Source organism: Urocampus carinirostris, chromosome 6, assembly GCF_059441175.1.
Source record: "Urocampus carinirostris isolate Australia breed hairy pipefish chromosome 6, RoL_Ucar_1.0, whole genome shotgun sequence".
NCBI classification, from domain to species: Eukaryota; Metazoa; Chordata; class Actinopteri; order Syngnathiformes; family Syngnathidae; genus Urocampus; species Urocampus carinirostris.
Genome location: NC_142354.1, coordinates 34,540,942 through 34,567,899, shown reverse-complemented (window position 1 = coordinate 34,567,899; position 26,958 = coordinate 34,540,942). Strand labels below are relative to the sequence as shown.

The 26,958-nt window shown below is 38.1% G+C and overlaps 1 protein-coding gene across 1 annotated transcript in view; it reads right to left on the bottom strand.

The window, feature by feature from the left end:
- The window catches only part of snta1 (syntrophin, alpha 1), a 51,566-nt gene extending 25,792 nt beyond the window's left edge, over positions 1-25,774 (bottom strand). The window contains exons 1-2 of the mRNA XM_088338841.1: positions 25,348-25,774; positions 8,102-8,287 (exon numbers count right to left, since the gene is read on the bottom strand). Coding sequence (XP_088194967.1) covers positions 8,102-8,287; positions 25,348-25,636 — 475 coding nt within the window. The 5' untranslated portion in view covers positions 25,637-25,774. The remainder of the gene's footprint in view (positions 1-8,101; positions 8,288-25,347) is intronic.
- Positions 25,775-26,958: the final 1,184 nt, after the last annotated feature.

Here is a 26,958-nt window from a genome sequence, read left to right as displayed (position 1 = left end):
ACAATCAAACACTTGATGAATTCAGTACGGTAATTCCCCAGAAAGTGAAATAATGATCAAAATAATCACATCAACGTGAAATAAACCCAACTGCGATATACTTCCTTGGGCAGCATTGATCTTGTTACATACTATATTTCCATTAGTCAAAGGTACATTGTGTAATATTAGACCACTAGATGGCACTGTATTGTCTAATGCTACCAAAAACCAGTGCCAAATGAGCACAGCGTGGCAGCAAGATGCTAGACATACATGGTGGCGACCACTAGGTATGAATTCCACCATGTAAAATAAATACAAATTTCTCCATCTATGATTATTTCAAAAATTCAATATTGATATGAAAATGCATGTATTTTGCCCATTATTCAAATAAATTATTTTTTCACTGGGTGAACGTGTTTTGTACTACCAGGAGGCACTTAATATTACAAACGATTGGTTTCAGGCTAATTAGTTGTGGCAAAGAAACACACAGCAAGAGATTAGATTTGGGGTTAGTGCCAGTTGATAATGCTGACAAAGGAACCCAGGCACAGATGAACATCCTCAAAATCTAATTGCACCCCAGGCAATGGTCAAACACATCAATGCTTGCGCATATGGAATTTTCATACTCTTGTAAAGAGGTATTTATGTGCTTAATGATCACAGTAGGTGCAATTTTGCTTGCATCCATCTGGTTGTTGATATGACACTGTCAGCACAGTAAAATCAAGCAGAACGTAGCTCAAGGCCAAGTGCTTGGGATGTAGCAAAGCAGCCATTTGTTTTCTCAATGAGTCATCTCTGAAACTAAACAACCTATCTGGTTGCTTTGTGTTGATTTGAATATGCTGAAATAGTAAATCACGAGAGCCTGTAAACAAAAGAGGGCGTCTATGAGCAGAAAAAAGGGGAAACATGCTCAAGTCAATTGCTTGAACATGCATAAGCTTTGCAAAGCTAACTGAGTAAAATGGGGTTGACAAGATGCAAATGTTTTTTGTTTTAGGATTCCTATTTAAGTCAGCCTAGAGATCGGATTACAAAAGATTGAGAGTCAAGACTATTTTATAGGAAAGAATCAATGCCCATTAACTGTTCAGCTACATTATATTTTCATTGTTAAGAGAATCAAATAATTCGTTCTTAGTTAGCACTAAGATTTTCTTATTACGAGTATTGTTTTGCTACATTTTTAAAATGTCTGAGGAGAATTTAAGTGCAACAAGAAAAATACATTTTTCTTTTACCGTACCTTAACTTGTTTACCTGGTAAATTAAAAAAAATATGCTTAGAGTTAGCATACTTGTCTAAGAAAGAAAGATGGCAGGTAAATCTGGTTATTATGGGTATTGATTTTCTTCTAACATTAGTAAAATGTCTTCCATATTGTATATTATTATTCCTTTAAGGATTTTTTTCACTTTTTACTAGAGAGATACTTTGAAAATATGATGCTTCAAAAAAACAATATTTGTTTAATTGGGCGTTTTTGAATGCCGAATACATTTTAATTAAATTAACGATTGAGTAGGATAATATCTATTTTTACTTTAAAATCAATGTAAATGTGCAAATTATGTGGAAGGTTAAAATGGTTCTATATAATAATATATAGTGGTTGTAATTTTCGCCCAACTAGCTCGTGTTTTGTGCTACTACAAACTACATTTAGAAAGTGAGAATGACAGTGGTACTTTGAGGGTTAAATAATTCTTAAGTGACATATTTCATGCAAAATGCCTAAAAATCAATGTGCAAACTTTGTACAGGCAAGCAGACCATTCTTTCCACATTAAACATTAGCCATATTTTTTGGAATATTTAGCTTGATCTCCAAAATATATGACTTTGGGTCTCATGGAACATTGTTTTGCCTTAAAACTATTTTCCAATTTGCCGATGTCCTTTGATAACAGTGCAAGATTTCATAGCACACGGCAGCCAAATTGCTATTGCGAAGACTGCACGGCCCAATGCAGCTGACATAACATCTAAAGCATTTTCTCTGCCCACCACTTAAGTTACACTAACAATGGAAAGACTGCCGCTGCTGTGCTCCCATCACAAAGTTGGGCTTAACCCATGTGTGTGTGAATAGTGATGAAAAGGACATGGGAGAGAGAACCAGCTGTGTCCAGAAATGTCCTGGCAAATGAAAGCGGCACTGCAAACTCTGCACAAGTAACTTATGTTTGGGCTTGAGTCAACAGTGTATAAATGCACACTGTGTACAAATGATTTATACGACTCCGTTGTAGTGCGTCATGAAATGCACGCTGGTGCAGTAGTGTTTGAAAATACAAACTTCTAGACAATTGAAAACAATTTAGCAGGAAGGCAACGCATGGTTTGGAAAATAAAACTAACTGTCAGGTCATGCTGATGCATGGGGGCCTTAAAGTCAGGCATCCAAAACTTGGTGTAAAGAAAGATACAGGAAGGTTTTTAGACCTTGATTGTCATTTGCGTTTATGATTCATTTTTAAGCCTGGTAAAGGTAGTTCAAACGTGGGATTCAAGGTTAAAAGTAAATTCAGATGTCAAAGTCAGGCTTAAGTGTTTCACATATAATTTCATGTTGGGGTTAGGGTTTCAATGCGCAGTTCAAACTATAAAATCAACCTTGGAATTGGAATTTCAACTAAGGTTTTCAAGTCAGAGTTAGTGTTTCATAGAAGGTTGTGAAGCCAGTAAATATTTCACAGATGGATTTCAAGCCTATGTTTGTGTTGGTGCAAGTCTAGTTGTCAGTGTTTGGAGTCTGGCGTTAGATTTCAACCTATGGTTAAGGCTTGGGTTCAAGGTAGGAATTCCAAATCAAAATTTGAAAAAAACTGTCATGTAAGAAGAAGAAATCAATCAAAATATTGGTTGTAGAAAAAACAAAAGCACTCATGGACAAACGCACACTCGCAAAAGCATACAAAACTGTAAATAAAACTGGGATTCATGGTTTCATCTGGTGTTTTAAATTGATCTCACATTTTCAGGTGGTTATGGTTGCTGTCACAGAACACACACACATTGCATTATTTGGTCAGATCTCAATGTAAAGTCACGTTTCTTCTTTTTTAAAATATTTTCTTGGTGATTATTGAAGAGTAGAACAATGTCATTTTTCATATATTATGAAATTAAATTACAAGTACTAACTTTTTCGGTCAAAACTTCAAAATGAGGATGTAACTTTAGAGCCAAGTAACACGCATAGCTAAAAAACCTCAATGATTGTCAATCAAATAAGCACAATTCATTGAGGTTTTGTGCAAATATGAACCCTGGAAATAACCCAAAATTACCGATTCAAAAGTACAACTTATTTATGTGTGAGTAAACATAATGACAGGGAGTATAGCAAAATTATGTTCAATCAAATAGGTCATTCAGTGACATATACACTTGGATACGAATACTTTCGAAATGTTAATGCCTTAAAATTACGATGTTTTACTTTTGTTTGTTTTTTAGTACACAATTGTTGATTTTGGAGCATCCCTTGCAAAAATTGTATTTATAAGTAAAAATATATCTGTACATTATTTTGTTGGTGAACTTTTATTTTGTGAGTGGTGAGGGGCTGAAACAGAATAGTGGAATTTTTATCAAATTTTTGAACAGACTTTTTTAGCCGATGCAATTAAAAAGTGAGTGGTAACTGTTAAAATAATCATTAGTGCACAGTAAAAATATGCACTATTTTTAATTTTACTTTGAGCATACTGGTATTTCAATTTTAGTTCCTACTCTATTTAAGGTAAAGATTTGCTGAGAAAAAAATTCAACTTAAAGGATCACAGAGCAGCACTGCTTGAGCTATTCACTATCAACACTTCTCTGCTTGACTGTGGACAAGTCAGGCAGAAACACAAAGCTTCTCTTTCTGCAGTCTTGCTCCAATGACGGAAACATCCAAATATATCAACATGGGTTATTCTAAAGGATCGACCAAAAAAAAAAAAACACAGCAGCTTACTAGTAGTTCTCAAAGGAAGAAATTATTTGTTCAGTACAAAAATCTGAAACACATTTCAAAGATAGTAGCACCATCTTGTTGAGTAAATAAACGTTATAGTAATAAAAAGAAGGACTAAATAAAGACAATCAAATTGCTGTACTGGGTGGGCAGACACGCCCTTTTGTATTGGGCAAGGTTGTGAACCACTGTTACATCCCAGTTCATGCTTTGCAATCAATTGGCTCCTGAGAGTGGTTAAACATAAGGCCAATCCACTAATTGCCCACGGAGCTGTATGTAAGTACAGCTATCCAGAGAGAAGGAGAGGGCACCAGGCTGGTGAGTGAGAGTGCCAGTTACTCCAAGCCTACGGGGTGAGCGGCCAGTGACTGACTTTGGAGGTAAGAAGAGGAATTCACTTTTGTTTAGACTTCAGTCAAGTCATTATTTGTATAGCCCTTAATCACAAGAAGTCTCAAAGGGCTTTACAGACTACGGACTGTTACAGACTAAACTATTAATACACCATACCCAGATCTAAAATTTACATGAGGGCAAGAAAAAAACTCAAAACCTCTGCATGATTAAAAAAGGAACCTTGAGAAGGGACTGTACAGGACCTGGACAGAACCCTGACTTTCCAGGGGCGCTTGAAGAAAGGCCTAATTTGATTTAACACCGACTATTTGCTCTCTCTGCACAATGTGTTCTGACCCAAGAAGGGAAGACAAAGAGAGTGCCACCAACCACAGAAACACTACCACCGTTTGGAAAATAACCTTTGTTTTTTGGACCTAAACTCCCACTTTACTAAGCAATTTGTGGTGGTTAATAAACCATTCTTTTTTAAATCTGGAAAACTGTCTCTTGGTTGTCCAAAACCTGCCTTTTATTCCCCAGGTTGCCACATTATCTTGAGACTTATATTTTTATTATTTATTGCTGCTAAATGTTAATGTACAAAACTGAAAATATATACCTTGTGATTTCATTGTTGCTGCTAAATAGTATTGTACTTTCTACTACACTATAGCTGAGACGCATTATTCTTTTTCAATCATGAATATTGCATTAATATTATAACTTAAGCCAGTCTCTAAGCAGTACGTTGTAAATTTAAAGTCTTTATTTCATGTTTACCCTAGAGTGCCACGTCTATTATCAATGCATACAATGTTTACGACATGGTTATAATGACAAAGACAATTCAGATCAAATCTTTAGAATGACGGTGTAACTCTAGAGGAAATCTACACCCATAGGTACAAAAAAAAAAAAACTATGATTTTCATTTACTTAAAAAAAATAAAGATTTAATGCAAATTTGATCCCCAGAAATTATCCAAAAGTCCAACATTACTATATAATAAGGATCATGACAAAATTGTGAGAAATCAAATGTGTCATCCACCAAAAAAGACACCGCGATACGAATACTTCAAAAATGTTAACGCCTTAGAATTACGACACCTTTTGCTATCACCCAATTGGTGTTATTGGAGCAACCATGACAAGAACTATATGTGTACTTAAACCAGGGTCGATATTAAGGTTCAGAGTTTTTGGGGTGCTGAGCAGCCAGACTGTCTGGCTGGTTAAAAACATTTTTTTTTCATTTCACTTAAAGTGATATAACAAGTACAATTCAATTATGATAACATTTTAATCAAAATATTTTGCTAAAGGCTTCTTATTTTAAGAGGCCGTTTTTATTAGTTGAATGTTTCATTTTTAAATTGAATAGTGGGACTCTTGGGCTTAAATAATATATTCTCACCGTAATACAACAAAGCCTTCACAGATTCCGCAGCAAGTGACACCAGCCAAGTGAAAGGGGAGGGGTCAAAAGCAATGCTAGGAATCAAATGGACTGAAGTCATTGAACCATTTCAGGGCAGTGGTATATTTCTGATGCTGCGTTGTTCACATTTTTGGTTTGTTTCACTGTTTAAAATATATTTTAGCGAACATTTGAATAAATGTTCGCTAAAATATATTCTATTTAAGCATTTCTTGCCCTTTATTAAGAAATGGCGTTTTAAAAAAGCTAGAGTTTTAGGGGATGCTTCGGTTGAATTTGGGGCTAAAGCACCCCCCCAAAACGGGCTAAGTATATCTGATACATTTCTTGTTAGTGACCTTTTTTTCTTTTTTCTGACTTAAAGGATCACAGAGCGGCACTGCTTGCACTGTCCGCTATCAACACTTCTCTGCTTGACTGTGGACAAGTCAGGCGGAAGCACGAAGCTTTTCTTTCTGCAGTCTTGTTCAATGACTGAAACATCCACACATTAAAACATGGGTGATTCTGAAGACCTATCATTAAAACACAACAGCTAACTAGTAGTTCTCAAATGTTTTCTGCCATGTGGCAATTTAAAACAACAACTGTGAAATTACTAAAAGCATCATTGTGTTGAGTAGAAGATCATTTTTTTATCCTATAAATGACTAAAAAAACTAAGGGATGCACAATAATTATTACACCAATTGACAGACGAAGGCAAAAAAGCATTTACCTTAACAGTATGATAAAGGAAAAAAAAGAACTGAAAATGTGGTAATGAAAATAGTAAAACATGAGATGTTTCGGCCATTTCATGCTTAATATCAGGTCACAACAATAATATAAACAGAAATAATGTTTTAGCTGTCTTAAATGGTCAGTGTTTAGGTATGAAATGGTAAAACGTGTCCTTTCCAATCTTGTCCCAGATAAGTTGTGCATAAAGGCAAATCTAGCGTGTATGGCCAACACATAGAAGCAACAGTTGATATTGAGTTGGTATTATGAGTGTATTATGGGACATTGGAAAATATAAGCATTTGCAACAAGTACCGTATTTTCCGCACTATAGGGCGCACCGGGTTATAGGGCGCACGCCTAAAACAGTCAGATAGTTCAGTCAAACTTATTACCCCCTTAACATTCCCAAAGCTTGCAAAGAAGCAAATACGTGTCGTAGACACGTGCGGATGCGGTGTCTGTACGATGTCACTCAAATGCATCGTTCCAAATATCATTCGGAAGGTTAAAGTCTTGGGATTCAAGAAATGCCAACTATTCCTTAGTTTCTATTTTCTTTTTCGCTCGCAACTTTACTGTGCATATGACAATAAACACTTGGAATTGAGTTTAATTTAAAAAAAGACCCATCACAGAAACATCGATATCACTATGAAACAAGATACTGGGAAAATATATAGCTGGAGTAGCTCACCGAAGTCGTTGTGTTCAATAATCATGTGCAACCACGGTCCTCTTATATCCGTGAGTGCAGTAAATCCAGGAGAATAAAATATTTACAAATACAGAATAGTAAAACATGCTTTCTCTATGCCGTAGACAACCAACCAAACTTGCTATTCACATTCATCTTTTTCGGCCAATTGCAGGCTTTGTTTTGTCCCTTTAGCCTATGCAAGCCCCTAAATGATAAAAAGGATCCGCCCCCTTTACCTTCGAATAACTTTAGCCAATAGTGATTGATTCAAATGATGATTGACACATTGGTTAGCCAATGAAACGCCGGTATATAAATCCCATCATACACCGCAGACTACTTCACGTTCGGGGGGAAATCTAGTCGGCGGCTGTTGCATTAGTTGCAAGACTTTGCGACACACCATTGAGCCATATATAAGGCGCAGGGTATTATAAGGCGCATGGTCAGCTTTTGAAAAAATGAAGACTTTTAGGTGCGCCTTATAGTGCGGAAAATACGGTAATTATAAAAATAAGTTAAAAGGAAATTAGCATTTTTGAATATTTCAGGCCCTTTTTGTTTGATTTCATTCTAGAAATTTCTTACCCTTTGATTTCAAACATGAACTCTGGTGGCACAAATAATGACAAACATGAAGCAAAACTGTTTTTCTCTTATAACAGCCAGGGCCATAGTAGTGAAGCTCAACAACACAATACTCAAATGAGCAGCTCTTCATATTTTTATTGGTATTCTGTTCAATTATTTTGTGGTAGAAATTGTTTTGAATATATGCAAAATGCGTGATCAAAGTATGATCCAACCAAACTCCTTGTGTGCATTAAGGAAAACTCAAGTAAGGGGAAGGTCAGACGAAGTACTTTGGGCAGTATTGTAGTGCATTTTTTTGTGGTTGTGTAAATCTTCCGTTTGTGAAATGGTCTTTACCTTCAAGGATGACTTCCTTGCCAGTCTTTTTCAAGGCTTGCACCGCCTCATCATGCGTGGCCTCCCGTAAGTCGCAGCCGTTGACAGACAATATGGCGTCGCCCACATAAAGAGCCTCGGTTTGGTCGGCGGCCAACCCCTTAAAAATTTTGGAGATGAGAATGGGCATCTTGTTCTCCTTCCCACCTGCGTGACAGAAATTGCATCATCACTTGGTAAACTCATTCAAAAGTAGAATGTTCTGAATGTTATGTTAACGTCAGTGGGGAGTAGTATAGTGTTCCCTCTTTATACGATTACCTCTAAACATGAAAAATTCAATATACCGGTTTTATTTGGAAGAAAAACCTTGCTCCGCGTACGATGGATAATGCAGGTCACAAGCACTCCCAGAGGCTAACACTAAAGACCGCTCGAGACTGTTTACCGCCAGCATCAGATCGTTCCATATTGAGCATGTAAATTACTATCCGCAAAAAAAAAAAAAGTGCTGTAAAATGTTTTATGTGCATGTTCATTTAACTTTAATATGTAACTTTATGTAATGTAACTTTAAATTCGACTGTAAGTGCTTACGTATCATCGGCAGTCTCTCGATCTCATAACTTTCAACCTCAGCCAGTTGTTCCCTGTTTTAATGGTTATAAAGTGATAATAAACTTTACAAACACAATGCAGCACTCACCAAAAGACAGGCTATGAAGAATACCGCGACAAATTTAGCGATCTATGATGTCGTTGTCGTGTGCTACCAGTGACCCAGATAACCTGGATTTGAGCTGAAATGGAGAAGACGAGGTCTATTTCCCCGTACAAAAATTGTTACACAATTTAAATCAAAAAATTAATATAATACGGGGAAAATGTATACGTTTCCAGGTATGCAATCTCTGTCACCCCTACTTGCCTCTGTACTAAGTGCTCATAACAAACTCACATTTTATTTAGTTAATATTATCCTATTCATCATACGAATATATTTATTTAAAATGTTTAATTACTATTTTCATGTGTTTTTAGCGTTCAAGAAGTTGTGTTTTCTATCCATGTAGAAACGTACCAATTTATTCTAATTATTTCGTATTTTAAAATTGTGCTCAGTACACCAGCAGTTTGAGGTAAGAGCCCGATCCTGAAACGAATTAAGCCTGCATGAGAAGTGGCACTGTATTTTGAATGAAACATACTTTTTGCTTTTACTAACCAGGTTAAGGAGAAATTCTGTCTTTGCAGCAACTTTCCGTTCTACTATTTTTACTTTGTATGCAGTTATGCTGACATGATTTATTTGGGTTGTTTTGGTCCGTCACAAGATTAACCAAACCTATGTAATGATTGGTGACATTTTCCTAATCAAGTGAAGCCAGGCAGCTATACATGGCTGCACTCAAAGACCACAGCACCATGGAGAAGTTAAGTTTCCGATGGGACTCATTTACAAACAGCAGGGCCGAAACAATAGCGATTACAATGCAGTGTGACTCACAGGAGAAGATAAAAACCAGTCTGTCAAAACTATTTAGTTTGAATAAAGAATTAAATGAAAATGTATTCATGCATATTTTTTAAGATTTTTAATTGATTAGCGTAATGCACTGGAACAGAAAATATCCCCATTTACCTGTATATATAAACATTAATATAAAATGAGCTAAATTATCTTTATATTTCTTAGATTTATTTATCTAAATATATGTATTGTTTAATGTTTGTTACTAGAAAGGGAGAAAAAAAATACTTAAAGTGGGCAAAATAATTCAAGTATTTATTTGATGTATTTATTTAAATATCTTTGTTTTAATGCTTGTTTACTAGTGAAGTGGGAAAATAAATGGTAAAGTGAGCAAATTTGTCTGAAATTATAGATAACTGGGTTCATTTTTTTAATTATTATTTAGCTTTTTTGTAAGAAAAAAAACATCTAATACACAAAAAAGGTTTTTCTAAAACATACCTCTTTTCAGGTCAAGTTATTTTTTTGTATAGTGCTTAAACACGAGAAGTATCAAATGGATACAAATACAGCAAAAAAAATGCTTTATTGGAGATAATTTTGCTCATTTTAAGTATTGTTATTTCCCAATTTACTATTTTTTAAAAATGATTTGTTTTACTAAAACGGAAAATATATTACCGTACTTAAATGATACACATTTGCTACACCAGCCAATTTAGCTTTTTGTCAATTTTGAGTAAATAATTTAAAAAAATGCTTCATTACTTGTTACGCACCCTAAAAAGTAATGCCCCTTTGGCAGAATTCTGTGCTCAAATAAAGTATCATTTTCCTTATTATGGCATTTCCAAACTGTGTGAGCAAAATGAACTGCATTTTTTTCTGGGCAATAAATGTTTTCAGGGTGTAATAAGAAATGCAGCAATATTTTAGCGATACATTTACTGGATTACCCATAAAAAACGTATTACATGAAGTTTCTGCCTGAATTTGCATGATTTAAATAGGGCACACACTCTAAAGCCGTGTGAGCAGAAGTCCATTTCAGTTTATATGCGTCTTTCTTCCAGCCCAATTAAATAAAGATGACCAGGTTATGAACTGAGAAAGTATGGTCACTTCTGTCAACTAGCAGTTGAATTCAGGTCTTGGGGCAAGCTACTTATTATGCATTGTAACAGACAAGACATTGGATTAATTTTAAATGGGTCTCACATGCGGGACTTACGAGGAAATGGCCCGGGTTCCTCCTATGAATGTTAAGTACAATTGAGTTTTGAAAAGAGTACTTTCTACATCTTATGACTTTGGTGGCATGAGACAAGTCGTTTTCTGCATGACTAAGTATTAGAAATGAGACAATACCCAGCGGAGCAAAGTCTGTCAATACTTGGTGATTCAAGAACAATTTTACAAGAAAATACAATACTAAAAGATTTGCGGTTGCAATCAAAAAGTAAACTCCTGTTCAGAAATCATCGAGTTCAGAAAATAAAATACTGTCTTACTTCGGCTAGCCTTTATTATATAAAGTACTTAAATTTATGAAGGCATGCTACAGTGAATGCAACACTTAATCCTCACGTTTTCTAACATCCCACATTGTCTTCTCATGCCACGCATTCGTCTGCACCTCCAAGCTGACAAAAGTGTCGAACGGCATGTGGCGTAGTGGGTGTCGAAAGACGTAAACGGTGACACAGGTTAATAAATATTAGCTTTTCAAACAATAGTGACAAGTTTGGAAGCATATGCAACAAACAGTATAGTGGATTCCGGAACCTCAAACAAAAACAGTTTTCAGAAAACTCTTGTTAGAAAAGAGCACTCAAAACATAGGCCAGTCTTTTGCTTATGTAATGTATCTCTTTTCAGTCATTATTATCCATTATTCTTGTTTATCCATGTGTGCCATTTCTTATGTCGTTGCATACAATGTTCACTACATTGTTATATACGACAATAAAGACAATTCTATTCAATTGTATTAAATGCCACTGATTTTTGTTTTTTTTTGCTTGGACTTAAAAAAAAATAAACTAAAAATCCATTGACATAATGACCACAGTGTTTCTCGTGTCAATTCTGAAACTATCGGTAAACATCCATCCATTATCTGGACCACTTCTTCTCAGTGTCGGGGTGCTGAAGCCTATCCCAGCCATCTTCGGGCAGTGGGCAGGGGACACCCTTAACTGGTTGCCAGCCAGTCGCAGAGCACATAGAGACAGACAACTCACTCGCTCAATTACATCTAGGGACAATTTGGACTGTTTTTTGGGAATGTGGGAGGAAACCAGAGTTTCTGTAGGAAACCTACGCAGGCACCGGGAGAACATGCAAACTCTACATTAGGAGGCTGGGGTAGCTGGACTTGAACCCTGAACCTCCACAGTTGGGCTGTGCCCTAACGACCCGGCCGCCATGCTGCCGCACGGTAAACATCTTGAGTTTCAATTCTTAGTTATCTAACTGAAAAACTGTACCAATCTTCAAATTCAGAAGAATGAACAAAGACATTAGTTCTAAGGAAATTATATTACTCGTAAACAAAAAAAAAAAACATTGTATAATTAAATGAATAAATAGGATTCTGGCAATTAATCATTCTGAAAAGAAGAACAGGGTTGAATCTTACAACCTGAGTGCATTTCTGTGGATTTGGAGCAGAGATCTGGTCACAGTTGGTGAACTTTATTGTTAGCACTGTTTTTGCCATTTACAGAGAGTCCAGCTACATATTTGTTTTTGTTTAGTAAAAGATAATTAAAATGAAATAGCAGGTCGGTTTGTCTGGACTAACTGGCAGTAAAATATCTAGCCATTTTTCTCATCGTTTGAGAGACATGAGCAAACATTTTCAACAGAACCAATAAGAGAAATTGAAATACGTCACTGACAATACTTAGGCATGATTCCATAGTTTCTTCAATTCTTAACTCCATATTTATTTAGATGTCATTATGCATCTTTAGTTGTGTTTAATTTCATAATATCATCTTATATATTTGAAAAGAATACACAATGAAAGACAGGAAACATCAGTTTTGGTTCATGAAGAGATGTCTAAACAAGCACATCCCTGAGAAAAATAACACGAAGTGAAGTCTATCTTTCACCAGTTTTAACAAAATACAAGGGATTTCCTCATTAAGGGTTGAGTGGCTTGAGTAAAATTTCCTTAGAGATTCAAATGTTTGTTTGATTTAGAATAGATTATCAATCAGCTGATGGACTGTCCTTTTTGAATAAGAGTAATGGTAAAACACGTCAGCCTTGGAACAATTGAATTGCTACAGCCATGATTTGCTAGCTAATTTATGACCAGAATATATTCTGTATTTTGAACTATAAAAGGAACTGTTCATTTGATTTCGGCTTCTATTTTGAAAACCTGCCTTCTCTTTATTTGGAAAAAAACATTCCTCACAAATACAAACAGATAAATTAAGTCTTAGGAAAGTTACAGAAATGATTCTTAAAGTACAAAGGTAAATTTATAAAGAAATACATTTTGCAAAGTCATGTAAATTATGCATGTAAGCATGTTTACTCTACACAGAGAATTATATTTACATTTTAATTTTCATCACAAAAATATTTTAAAAATGTTATAATCATTTATTCATTTTGTCACAGTAACAATAATAATACATTGTATTTTGAAGAGCCTTTCAGGACACCCAAGGTCGCTGTACACATGAGTAGGACACAACAATAAACAAAGAGTAAAACGAGCAAGTAGTTAATAGCCAATAAAAAGGGGGAGGGGGGTAAGGCATATGGTCAAGAATAGGCAAGTTTGAAGAGGTGAGTTTTGAGTCCGGATTTGAAGGTGGACAGGGTCGCAGAATTTTGGAGGTCAGGTGGCAATGAGTACCAGAGCTGGGGGGCAGAGTGGCTGAAAGTTCTGCTCCCCAAGGAACTGAGGCGGGCAGGGGCTATTGTGACATGGAGGGAGGAAGATAATCTGAGGTTGCAGATGGCATGGCAATGTGAAGAAGGTCAGAGAGGTAGGGAGGGGCACATATCAGACAAAAATGAATTTGTAAAGCAGTTTTCAGTCTATGGGTAACCAGGTGAGGAAAACAATGATATGCCTGTTTTCTGCCACAGCAAGCTGTCTTATTATTTTGAGTTTTGAGAAGCACATACTGAAAACAGTTGACTTCCTGAGACATCGTAAATATCAAATAGATATGCAATGTTTATTTGAAAAAATATATATACAATCCGGCATCACGGCAGCGCAGTGGTTAGCGCTTGTGCGGCACAGTTCATGTCATGGGAACCTGTCGTGGGTTCAAATCCAGCTCCAGACTTCCTGTGCGGAGTTTGTATGTTCTCCCCGTGCTTGCGTGGGTTTCCTCCGGGCACTCCGGTTTCCTCCCACGTTCCGAAAAACATGCATTTCAGGTGAATTGGCCGGTCTAAATTGTCCCTAGGTGTGAATGAGCGAGCGAGTGAGTTGTCTGTACCCGTGTGCCCTGCGATTGGCTGGCAACCAGTTCAGGGTGTCTCCTGCCCACTGCCTGGAGATGGCTGGGATGGGCTCCAGCCCCCCGTGACCCTAATGAGGATAAGCGGTACGGCTAATGAGATGAGAGATATATACAATCTTTTTTTATTAAAAAATAATTGCTCCCATTATGAAAAGGTTATTTTCTTGTACTAAATATATATAAATAATCATCAGAGGGAAAAATAATAATAAAAAGTTCAATCCTTAAAGTATGACAAAACTTCACAGTAGAAAGAGACCGTGTGGAAAGTAAAACTGAACTTTTGCTCCCTGCTTAAATTAGAGCAGAGTGAATGTTGACTGACTCCACATTTTTTAAAAGGCAGGGTGGTCTTCCTAAAATTAACACAGGCGGCCCACTCCCTAATACTTAGCTTTCATCTTTGACCAATGACAAGCGCCGACTGCTCCTCTCAGCTGTTCACTCACTGTGGTGACAGGAGGCCAATTCTCTCCTATCTTTTTCACTTTTGTCTCCCAACCTCCTTTATCTTTGCCTTTCAAGCCAGTCACATTGTAACAAAATTGATTAACAAGCTGTGCGGTGCCAAAAGCCACCCGAGCTCACATTGATGGACATTAGTTTTGCCATTAGAAGCGCCGTTCTTGTCAGAGTGATTTAATAAAAGTGTGTGGCGCTCAAGTGAACATGTGAGCATTTGCTTCTATATAATGAGGAGCAACAACTTCCAACGTCTTGTCATGGTGTGCATACTCCAGACTAAAATAAGACACAAGCACCTTTTGGACTGTCTGAAAAAGTTGATATTTTTGTGCTTTCAGTGTCACGAGGACAAATCCACTTGGCAATTTCGCTGCCTTCTGGGCTAGTATCTGGACCACAAAAACGACAACTGTAATGAGACAACCAATTTTTTTGGTCCAAGGGCCTGTCAGAGCTGCCCCAAATCCAACAGGTGGACATCATAACTTCTGTGTGGCTTAGTGACTCATGTAGCTGATATTACCCATCAAATTACAAAACACAGAGTTACGTGTAAAAGAAAAAAGACGGATTTACTTGTTCATCAGTTGCAATTATGACAAACTATATTAACTATAACAACCTTTTTATATTTGATAGGATGTAAATACTGCAGCCCATATTATTGTCTTATGCCGACATTTTTGATTCCACATCTGAAGTAATTGAACATACTTTGAACATAGGTTTTTTTTTTTGTTTTTTTTTTTCAAATCCAAACTGGGTACATAGTTTGAATTTGGACATTTCTGAGACCCAGAGTCAATTGTTGTGAAATTACAAATCCTTAATTTTATTTCTGCTCCTCTAAATTTCAGGTTATCCATGGCCAACCATAAATCAATTTTTTTCAGATCAAATATTGTTTCTATCACATGGTCCATATATACTTTTTCAAGACAAAATTGACAGCTTGTTTATATGGGACTATTTCTGAAATTTTCAGTCTAACCAAGTCATGATTATTTGTAGCCCTTAATCACAACAAGTCTCAATGGGCTGCACAGACCACTATTACAACATTCCCTTATCTGAAACCTGGATGAGGGCAAGGAAAAACGCAAAAACCTCAGGATGAGGAAGATGAAATTTTGAGAAGGGATCACACGTGAAGTAACCCCCTCTTCCAGGATCACCAGGCAGCAATGGACGTTGCAATGGCATCAACAGACCACACAAAGACATTAGATCAAATGTGGTGGAGCATTTCTGGGCTGGTATTGGACATCTATCAGGAATAATAGATGTAATAATAATAGATAATAATTAACCCCCCCCCCCAAGTATTTGTTTATTGAAGGCACTAAGCAAGTCAACACAGTTTTTTTGGAGGGGGGTACATCTTTGGGTTGCAGGGGCTTTATGGTCTCCAGGTTCTATGAGTAAGGAAAAAGGCTGGAATTTCATAACCACTTGAAAGTAGCACTCGAGCCTTAACACCCAAACAATGAGTGCCGAGGGCTCACACATGTAATTTTCTTGTTTCTAGATGCCATGTAACTGTGAAAAAGCACAAACAGTTGTGGGAATGTCTGATAATTGTTGGTTTCCTTCATCTGTCGCAGCTGTATTTTTGTAGAATCTATGGTTAAAAAAATAGAGTAACACCTGCCTGTTTTTAAAAGTGAACCATCTTTCTCATTGAGCCCACAGTATCAAATGTATCGTAAATTCTTACAACCACAAATAGTGTCCCTGTTACTCCTATTACTTTGAAACACAGTTTGCTTTTCGCAAATTCAAGGACAGCATGATCTCTATTATTTTATTTCAACTGCTTAAAGCTATTACAAAAGACCCTTGTTTTGCAATTAGGCACAGATCGTGTAGTGTAGTGTTCCTCCCACAACATGCAGTATCGAAATATTCCTCGTGCTATGGATCTCAATAAATTAATTTTCAAAGTGGAAAGTTGGGCTTTATATCCCCGAGAGCTGTGATGTCACAGGAAGACATCAAAGACCATAACAATGGAAAGCCGCGTTGAAAAACAGACTGCGATTATAGTTAACAGCGAATACATAATGCTCATTTTTGCCTGGAGTAGTTGGAACTTTGCTTTTGCTGGAGGGCTTTTGACAGTTTTGTCAGAGGCGTGTGCTTTGATGATCTCCAATGGACTCAGACCTAAACTTTAACAGCCACATTAAATCCATAACATCTTCAGCCTTTTACCATCTCAAAAACATTGCCAGAATCAAAGGTTTACTGTCTAAACCAGACTTAGAGAAACTTATTCATGGATTTATCTCTAGCAGGTTAGACTACTGTAACGGCCTTCTGACTGGACTTTCTAAACGAGCTGTAAGACAGCTGCAGAATATCCAGAACGCAGCTGCTCGGGTCCTGACCAGAACCAGGATGTACGACCATATTAGTCCTGTGCTCAGGTCTCTGCACTGACTTCCTGTCGCTCAGAGAATAGACTTTAAAACAGCTTTGCTGGTGTATAAGTCTCTTCATGGTCTAGCACCAAAGTACATCTGTGACATGTTGGTCCCATATGAACCATCTCGGACCCTGAGAACCTCAGGGACAGGACTAAACAGGGTGAAGATGCGTTTCAGTTCCATGCAGCTAAACTCTGGAATAGTCTTCCTGATGACCTCAGACAGGCGTCTACTCTGACTCTGACTCTGACTCTGACCCCACTCTGACTCTGACCCCAAAGCCCTTTTTGACACTGTAGCATCGCTTACAAGGCAACAGACTATCGCAGATAGTTCGACACACTCTGCTCAGGACTTAATGGTCTTCTTTACTAAGAAGATTCAATGCATACAGGAAGAAATTTCTAAAGAAATTATTAATACCACACATATTAAAGGACTGAAATTTACAGATGCACGACAGGGTGGCTGCCTTGGGAAAATGGCCGGTTTTAGTGAACTGTCACTTGATGATCTCAAACAGGTGGTAAATGCGGCCAAACCGACAACTTGCCAGTTCGACCCGCTCCCAGGTTCACTTATTAAAAGTCTTTTTGGCGTCCTTGGACCTTCAGTTCTAAATATTATAAACATATCACTCTCCTCAGGTGTAGTTCCAGCAGCTTTTAAGTCCGCCGTTATTAAACCCACACTGAAACGACCCAACCTTGATCCAGAAATATTAAGTAATTACAGACCTGTGTCAAACCTACCTTTCCTCTCTAAAGTACTCGAAAAAGTAGTGGCACAGCAGCTGAATGCTTTCATATCCGAGAATAACCTTTTTGAATCCATGCAATCAGGATTCAGGGCTAACCACTCTACTGAGACAGTTCTGATCAAGGTAACAAATGATCTCCTAATGTCAATGGATTCTGGCGCTTCATCACTTTTGCTGCTGCTGGATCTTAGTGCTGCTTTTGACACAGTGCACCACAAAATCCTACTAGAACGGTTGGAAAAATGGATTGGTCTCTCAGGAACCGTCCTCTCGTGGTTCAGATCCTACCTTTCAGATAGGACGCACTGTGTTAAATATGGTGAAATGACATCTGAGCCCTTTAATGTTACCTGCGGTGTTCCGCAGGGTTCAGTGCTTGGCCCCCTTCTTTTCAACATTTACATGCTTCCATTAGGTGACATTATTCGCAAGTACAATATCAGCTTCCACTGCTACGCAGACGACACTCAACTCTATCTTCCGTTGGAGGAATCTTCCACACTAAACTGTGGAAATTTGGAGGCCTGCCTCACTGAGATAAAAGAGTGGATGTCACTCAATTTCTTGCGTCTTAACTCTGAAAAGACCGAAATGTTAGTCATTGGTCCATCTAAATGCCGTGACTTATTCTCAAAAACTGCTGTGAACATTGACAAATGTCACATCACACAGAGTGACTCAGTTAAAAATTTAGGTGTCATATTTGACCCTGATCTAACCTTTGAGATGCATGTAAAGAAAATTACTAGAACCGCTTTCTTCCATCTTCGTAACATTGCCAAAATCCGTTCAATACTGTCTCAGTCTGAAGCGGGAACTATAATTCATGCATTTGTTACCTCCCGTCTCGATTACTGTAATGCACTACTCTCCGGTCTCCCGAAGTCCAAAATCAAGTCTCTTCAGCTAGTACAAAATGCCGCAGCGAGGCTTTTAACTAGGACAAAAAAGTACGATCACATAACACCGATTTTGGCTAACTTGCACTGGCTCCCAGTTAGCCAAAGATGTGACTTCAAGGTTCTCTTAGTATTGTACAAAATCATACATGGACTTGCTCCCTCTTATCTTTCAGATCTGATCTGCCCCTATGTCCCGGTCCGAAGCCTACGATCTGAGAGTGCCGGTCTTCTGGTGATCCCGAGAGCAAAGAAGTGTTCTGCTGGTTCGAGAGCGTTCTCCATCCGGGCACCGGTGCTGTGGAATGCTCTTCCCCCTGAGATCCGATCTGCAACCTCAGTGGAAATGTTTAAATCTAAACTTAAAACTCACTTCTACTCCATTGCATATGAATAATAACCTACTCTTCTTGTCGGCTGAAAAATAGTCTGTGTAACATAGTGTACTAATCTGTGAAGCCCTTAGAGACTTATTGTGATTAAGGGCTATACAAATAAAAATGACTTGACTTGACATTGTTTAAGTCCAGGCTGAAAACAACTCTGTTCAACTGTGCATACAACTCAAAAGGTTCTATCTGCTCTCTTACTTTATTTTAATTAATTGATTTTATTATGTTTTATATGTGGTTTTAATGCATTATAAAAACCACATTTTACATTTTCAATGTCTTTTCTTCTATGTTTTAACTGTAATTGTGTGTTTTTTACCTGTCTCTTTGCCATTTCTGTAAAGCACTTTGAATTGCCTTGTGTATGAATTGTGCTATACAAATAAACTTGCCTTGCCTTGCTGCGGTAAGTTTACCTGCAGTCTTGTTCAGCATGGGTTCCTTTTTTGCCTTCTTCTTAGTTATGTGTGACTTTTCCTTTCACCTTTTTGGCCGCGTGTGTTGCAATTGATATAATGTAGTTCAGATAGCTCCCGTTAGCGTGCGGGCTCCTGAACACGTCCACTTTTGTTTTGTGTAGGTTAGTTCTGTTAGCAGTGGGCAAGCTGGCTTGCCTGCCGTGCTTTTCGTTTCATATCCCGGCTGGGTTCGTTTTTGTTGCCGTAATCGTTTTTTTGTCGTTGGCTCGAGGTCATCCTTGCTGCTCACTGCATGTTTTGCGGTCAGCCAGCCTATTGTTTTTCCGCTGATCGGTACACAAGCCTGCTGTGTCCTGGCTGGTTTAGCCCTTATTAGCTCTCTGTGTGTTATTTTTGCCAGATTGCCCCTTTTGGCTGCTCGCCATTTGTCATACCATTGCTGCAACCACCTGCAAAACAACGTCTTGGCATTCTTTACAAAACTACCAAAACTTGTCTTAAAACACTCAAAACCTTTTCGACTAGTCAACATGCAAACCAATATGGTGACTGACTTGCAAGGGTGCTAGTGTCGTTCACATGACAAAATTACTTATCTCAGAAAACAATTGAAATATACCAATTACCCCCGCAACCATACTGAGGATAAGCGGTGTAGATAATGGATGGATGGATGTACAATTTAAATATGCAAAAAACATGTACTATTTTTTCGAATTTGGGTATCCCTTTAAAAGGTCGGGTTAAGTTTCCTTATTAAGTATGTGCCCAAGTTCAAAGAGCCTTTAAATATTTTTTTCACTGCGCCTATGTATCAATGGTGTTCTGGCCACGGAGCACATTAGGCTCTAAGTTTTCTTTTATTCTAGGATGAAAGCTGTGAAAGTAAGAAAAGGACTGTTTCAAATAGTCCAAATGCTAACCCAAAACCCACAAAGATGAAAAAAAAAAAGTTTATTTCAGCGCATTTGAGACACGTACGCACACACGCCATACAAGCAGCCTGGCAGAGGCTGCACTGATAATTTCAGCCAGAAGATGGCATTAGCAAGTAGAATATTTTAATGTAACGGACACCACCTTGAGTTAACCGTCCTTTCTATTGAGAGACTAGCTAAGGTTATGTAAACAGGACAGCATTAGGCTTTCAAACAGACGCTACGTTGTTGTGAGTACACATCACGGTTGCAAAATCCTGATATTAGATATGGAGAGGTTGCCGTCCTGACTCTTTGGAAGGAACCAGTCACAGGTACAATGTATGGAGAATTGCTCCTGTTTCCGAGTAAAGTAATCATCAGACATCCATATACAGTAGATGTTTTCTGTATATATTGTCCGTCTTCTCTAGATGGATGGCTAAGACAGAAAGTTTAAGTTTATTATGTAAATGTTAGGATTTGAGGAGTTTTTTTTAAATCATCCTCAAAGTTCTATAACTTTAAACAAAGATCCAAAAATGTCTAGTGTCACTAACCGGCATTTAAGATAACTTAGAATTGTCAAAAATAGCTGAACATTGGAAAACTAGAGATAATTAATAACAACTAAATGATGGTTATGTCAAACATCAACCTGCTAACCAAAACAGAGCTTTATATGCATAGTTTTAAAAAATATTATTATTGTTGTTTTTAAATAAAAGCCTCTTCTTAAGCCTTGGGGTGAAAAATATTTATTTAATTTCAACACAAGGTTATGTACTGACATTTTATTTAAAGGGACATTGTGTATTATAACCACTAGATGTCACTGTATGGTGTATTGCAACAGAAAACGAATGCTAAAAAGCACAAGGATAAATACAACTTATGGGGACACAAAGTGACCAAAAACTCACCATTTTACTTCATTTTTTGCCCAGCCTTTTTGAGTTTTTCGGTACCCATAAAAGCTACATGGAAGACAATCACGTAATACCTCTCTAGGTGAGGCTGATGTTATGTAAAACGAATGCTAATTGCTCGACCTATGAGTATTTCATGCCTTTCAATCTCAGCCAGTTACTTCGCTTATTATTGATTGCAATTCCCTTTATCAAGCGATAAAGAACCTTACATACACAACGTGCAACAAATTCAGTCAAAGGAAGACAGACTATGTATAATAAAAACAAGATCATTTGGATAAACAAGATTATTTGATTTACCAAATAAATGATTAATCGATGATAACTTTTGCTAGTTTACCACGTAGAAAAATGTTAGACGGCATACATAATTTGAAATGATCAGTATATATACATATATATATATATATATATATATATATATTATACAGATATACAGTGTGTCACAAAAGTGAGTACACCCCTCACATTTCTGAAGAGATTTCAATATAATTTTTAATAGAACATCACTGAAGAAACATCGCTTTTATACAAAATGAAGTATGTAAACAAAGGCCATGGCTTACAGGAAAGGTATTCTCTGGTCTGATGAGACAAAGAATAATTTATTTGGCTCAGATGGTGTGAAGCATTCGTATGGCAACCAGTTGAGGAGTACAAACATGTTTGTGTTGTGTCTAATGGTGTTAGGAATGTCATGGTTTGGGGCTGCATGAGTGAAACTTGATTTGGGTGGTTGCATTTCATTGAGAGAAACACAAACTATCTACTGTGAGAAACTGGAGCAGAGAATGATCCCCTCCCTCCAGAAACTGGATCGCAGGGCAATGTTCCAAATACACTTCTAAGATGACCAAGGCTTTTTAAAGGGGCTAAGGGTAAAGGGGTTGGACTGGCCAGGCATGTCTCCAGAACTAAATCTGGGGCATTCTCAAGCAGAAGGTGGAGAAGTACAAGATCATGAATATCCCTAGCTAAGTCATGTTGTCATGGAGGAGTAGAAGAGCATTCCAGTGGCTCTGGTAAAATCCATGGCCAGGGGGAATAAAATGGTTCTGCAAAATCATGGTGGCCAAACAAAATATTGAACTTCAAGAACTTTTATTTAAGGGTGTACTTGCTTTTGTTACCAAGGGTTTAGCAACTGTTTTTTGAGAGTGAAAATAAATTTACACTGTTATATAGGCTATACTGTACACAGACTACCTTTCTTCTGTGTTGTTCAAATAAAGATTATGATGAAATACCTGCAGAAATGTGAGGGGTGTGCGCACTTTTGTGACATACTGTATATTTAGATATACAGTGAAAGTCTATAAGTTCACAGGTATGATATTTTATAAAAGGCATGTTTACATAATAGCTCATGTATTTTCGCTTGTTACTTAAAGGAGCTGTACGGAATTTGGACCCTTTATACCCGCTGACGCTAGCTTGTGTCATCAATGCAGCTTCTGTCAGCTTGTTCATGATGCACATGCAACTATGTGCTTGAATAATCTTTTTTTCATCTTTCCTAGGGTTTAGGTTGATGTTTGGACTATACTTGAAGTAGGCCTTTTCTTACTTTCACTCTTCATTCTACACTAGCATATAGAAACAATCAAAAACATGCAGGACAAGTATGAAGTTACTCTCCACCCCACACCCCTGACCCTTATTCCTCCTACCTAATATGGTCCGCCTTGAACAGCTTTGCTAAAAGTAAAATAAAAGCAGATAGAAGTGGTGGGAAAACTACATAAGGGCTCTTTGAACTCAGTTTGGATGGTATATAGTTACGAGAAGGAATATTCTACTTTCAAGTTTTTAAGGACACCTCAAACGATGCACCCCACATTTAAATCAGTATTCTGTCTTAAATGAATTATTTTGACCACAGGAGACGCTAAGTAATACACATTGTCCCTTTAAACCACAGGTGTCAAACTCACGGCCCGCAGGCCACATCCGGCCCAACGTACAATTATATCCGGCCCGCGAAATCCTTTTATATACCTCTACTATAATGGCCCGGGTCTATGAAACCCTGATAACTTTCAGATTATACTCGGATACTAAAAACCACAATGGCCGAGAAAATTATGTTAACTGACATTGCCGGTAAACCCGTGTGTCTTATTTGTGGAGGTTTTGTGGCCGTAATTAAGGAATTTAATGTAAAACGGCACTACAAGACAAAACTTCAGAGTACAGTGGAACCTCGGTTTTCGAACGCCTCTCAGTTCGAACAAATCGGTTCTCGACCAAAAATTTCGAGAAATTCTTGCTTCGCTTTTCGTTCAAAAAATCGGAGTTCGAACGCTGCTACGCTAGGGGCGACGCTGAGCGGCGTACGAGTGTAGATTGCCCCCACCCCTCGTGAAGAACTGTTGTCACGGCAACGCGCACTCCTATTCTGTTTTCGTTTTTCAAAAGCGGTGAAGGGAGTGTTTTAACCCCTAAATATGCCTCGGAAGAAGGTTGGTTCAAGCAGCAAAGTTGCTACAGGTGAAAAAAGAGGAGTAGTGCGTACAACTATTGCATTTAAGAAAGAAATAATAGCAAAATATGAAGAAGGTGTGAGAGTTTCCCTTCTTTTAGGAATACAGCATGGCTTCTGCCGACCGGTAAGAAATCCTATTCATAATTCTTTTCTTTATCCTTTAACCGCTCACCACTTGTTGTGGAGACCCGGGTGCTAAATGACGTGCAAACGACCTGATTTTTTCATTTTTACACGTTCATGTTAGCGTAATCTTTCGTACGGAAGATTACGCTAACGCGAACGTACGATTAGCTTTACGTTAAATATTCAAGATAAACATTCAGGGTGTTGGAACAGATTAAAACAATTTTACATTACTTTTAATGGGAAAAAACGGCTTCGGTGATCGTACAAATCGGTTTTCGTACAAAGAAATGGAACGGATTATGGTCGAGAACCGAGGTTCCACTGTAAGCTGAAAAACCTGGAATCCAGAGAAAAGATACAGACAGTTGAAGAGTTAAAGAAGAATATGAAGATGTTTTTCACTAAAGCAAATTCCCTAAAGTGAAAAGCACAAATTTTATTTATATTTTCCGTTCTTTCATTTTTATAGTTTTGACAGGAGATATTTTCATAGAGAGCAACAATTTTTAATTCATTTAATGTTTAAGTCTGTTTATTCTGGAATACTATTCCAGACTTTTTTTAAATTTATATTTTTATTTTTTTATTTTTTTAAAAGGAAATTGTATTCAATAAATATTTATCCTGGGCAGCACGGCGGCTTGGTGGTAAGCGCGTGTGCGGCACAGTTCTGAGGTCATGGGTTCAAATCCAGCTACCAACCTTCCTGTGCGGAGTTTGCATGTTCTCCCCGTGCTTGCGTGGGTTTCCTCCGGGCACTCCGGTTTCCTCCCACATTCCCAAAAAAAAATGCTTCTCAGGTTGATTGGCCAGTCCAAATTGGCCCTAGGTGTGAATGAGCGAGCAAATTGTCTGTCCCTGTGTGCCCTGCGATTGGCTGGCGACCAGTTCAGGGTGTTCCCTGCCCACTGCCCGAAGATAGCTGGGATGAGCTCCGGCACCCCCGCGACCCTACTGAGGATAAGCGGTGCAGATAATGGATGGATGGATGGAAATATTTATCCTGTTCGGCCCGCGACCAAAGTTGTGGTTTGAGTTCTGGCCCTCTGTATAATTGAGTTTGAAACCCCTGCTTTAAACAATAGTCTAATTTTCATAATTAGTTTGATGTATTAAAGATGAAAGATTTTAATAAGGACTTTTGAATTAATTTGCAACCCTCAAAAACTACGACGTTGCCATATTAAAGTTAATCTTTGAGGGCTCGAGCTGTTAAATCAATGACACTTATCGGATGCCCCACTGAGGGAAAAAAAGCATGGCGGCTGTCAACTATTGGACCACACAACAAGTATGTTACAGTTATAGTGTACTTCTAAAACAAGCTTGTTTCATTCGAAATAACATTGCCTAACACAAGTAGAAGAAACAACCACATTTTCTTCACTCTGCGGACAAGAAGTTGAACTCAACTCGCGTTATGAACGACGCCGCCACTCCACATGAAAAAGTTGCTCTCACCTTTGATACTGATCCCGAGTCCTCCGACATCTTGCTTTGTGACTCGCACTGTCCGCTTCACGTTAGTAATCGTCTCCGGGACCGGACACGAACTGAGGTTTGGGGGGTCTCCGTTGATAGCCCCCGCGGGGCTGGAATTAGGCTTTGCCGCCTCGTCGGCTCTGTCGCCTGGGTTGACCGTAAGCGTGTCATCGGTGAGAGTGGCCAGCACCCGGATCCAGCGGTCCACGGCCACCCGGAGTTCTAGAAGTCCCGTTTTCTGCGCCTTCGTCGCGGCCGCCATGTTCATCGCATTCCTGGAATAACTCTAGACGGAGCTGGCGGTCCTGCGTAGAGATACGGAGGGCTGGGGTAGGGGGCACACAAACTCATGCAAACTCACACACACACGCTCTCTCTCCAACATGCACTCAGGCATGCTCACACAGCTCCCTCTCATACAGTTGCACGCCTCGCAGTATGTCGCCCACCAAAGGGGCTTTAACCGCGAGTTGTATTAAAGTTAATTGAGAGCGACATAATTGCACAAATACTTGCAACAAAGCACGGATACGTTTAAGTGTTTCTTGCTGTGTACTATCACAGAAGTGCTGTTGCCTAAATTTAAATGAGTACAACGTTATAGCATACCTGTCAACCTCCACAGCTCCATGCCCTTACAAACTGTCGTATTTTCCCTTACAAAATACAAAAAAAATCTTACACCATATTTTTTTTCAAAGGTGTTTATTTATGTAGTTTAACATGGTATATTGTACATGTCAAGTCAAGTCATTTTTATTTGTATAGCCCTTAATCACAAAGATTCTCAAAGGGCTGCACAGGTTATTGCACAGACTATCATTTCAGACTATTATTACACCATCCCTTGATCTGGAACCAACATGAGGGCAAGGAAAAACTCAAAAACTTCAACATGAGGAAAATGAAGAAACCTTGAGAAGGGACCGCACATGTGGTATCCTCCTTTCAGGATTACCAGACACCAAAGGATGTTGCAATTACAAATAATACAGAGGTATTGTCCTCAAAAAGTATAGGTTATTCATATGCTATAGAGTAGAATTGTGTTTTAAGCTTAGATTTAAACATTTCCACTGAGGTTGCAGATCGGATCTCAGGGGGAAGAGCATTCCACAGCACCGGTGCCCGGATGGAGAACGCTCTCGAACCTGCGGAACACTTTTTGGCTCTTGGGATCACCAGAAGACCGGCGCTCTCAGAACGAAGGCTTCGGACCGAAACATAGGGGGAAATCAGATCTGAAAGATATGAGGGAGCAAGTCCATGTATGATTTTGTATAATACTAAGAGAACCTTGAAATCACATCTTAGGCTAACAGCGAGCCAATGCAGGTTAGCCAAAATCGGCGTGATATGATCAGACTTTTTTGTCCTAGTTAAAAGCCTCGCTGCAGCATTTTGTACCAGCTGAAGACTCTTGATTCTGGACTTCGGGAGACCGGAGAGTAGTGCATTACAGTAATATGTGTTTCGTTATATCATTCTGTACATATTCTTAATGATAAAAAAAAAAACAAAAATAAAAAAACAGGTACAATTGTTATCAGCGTAACTAAAATATCCATTAATAACGCTTCAAATTTAAAT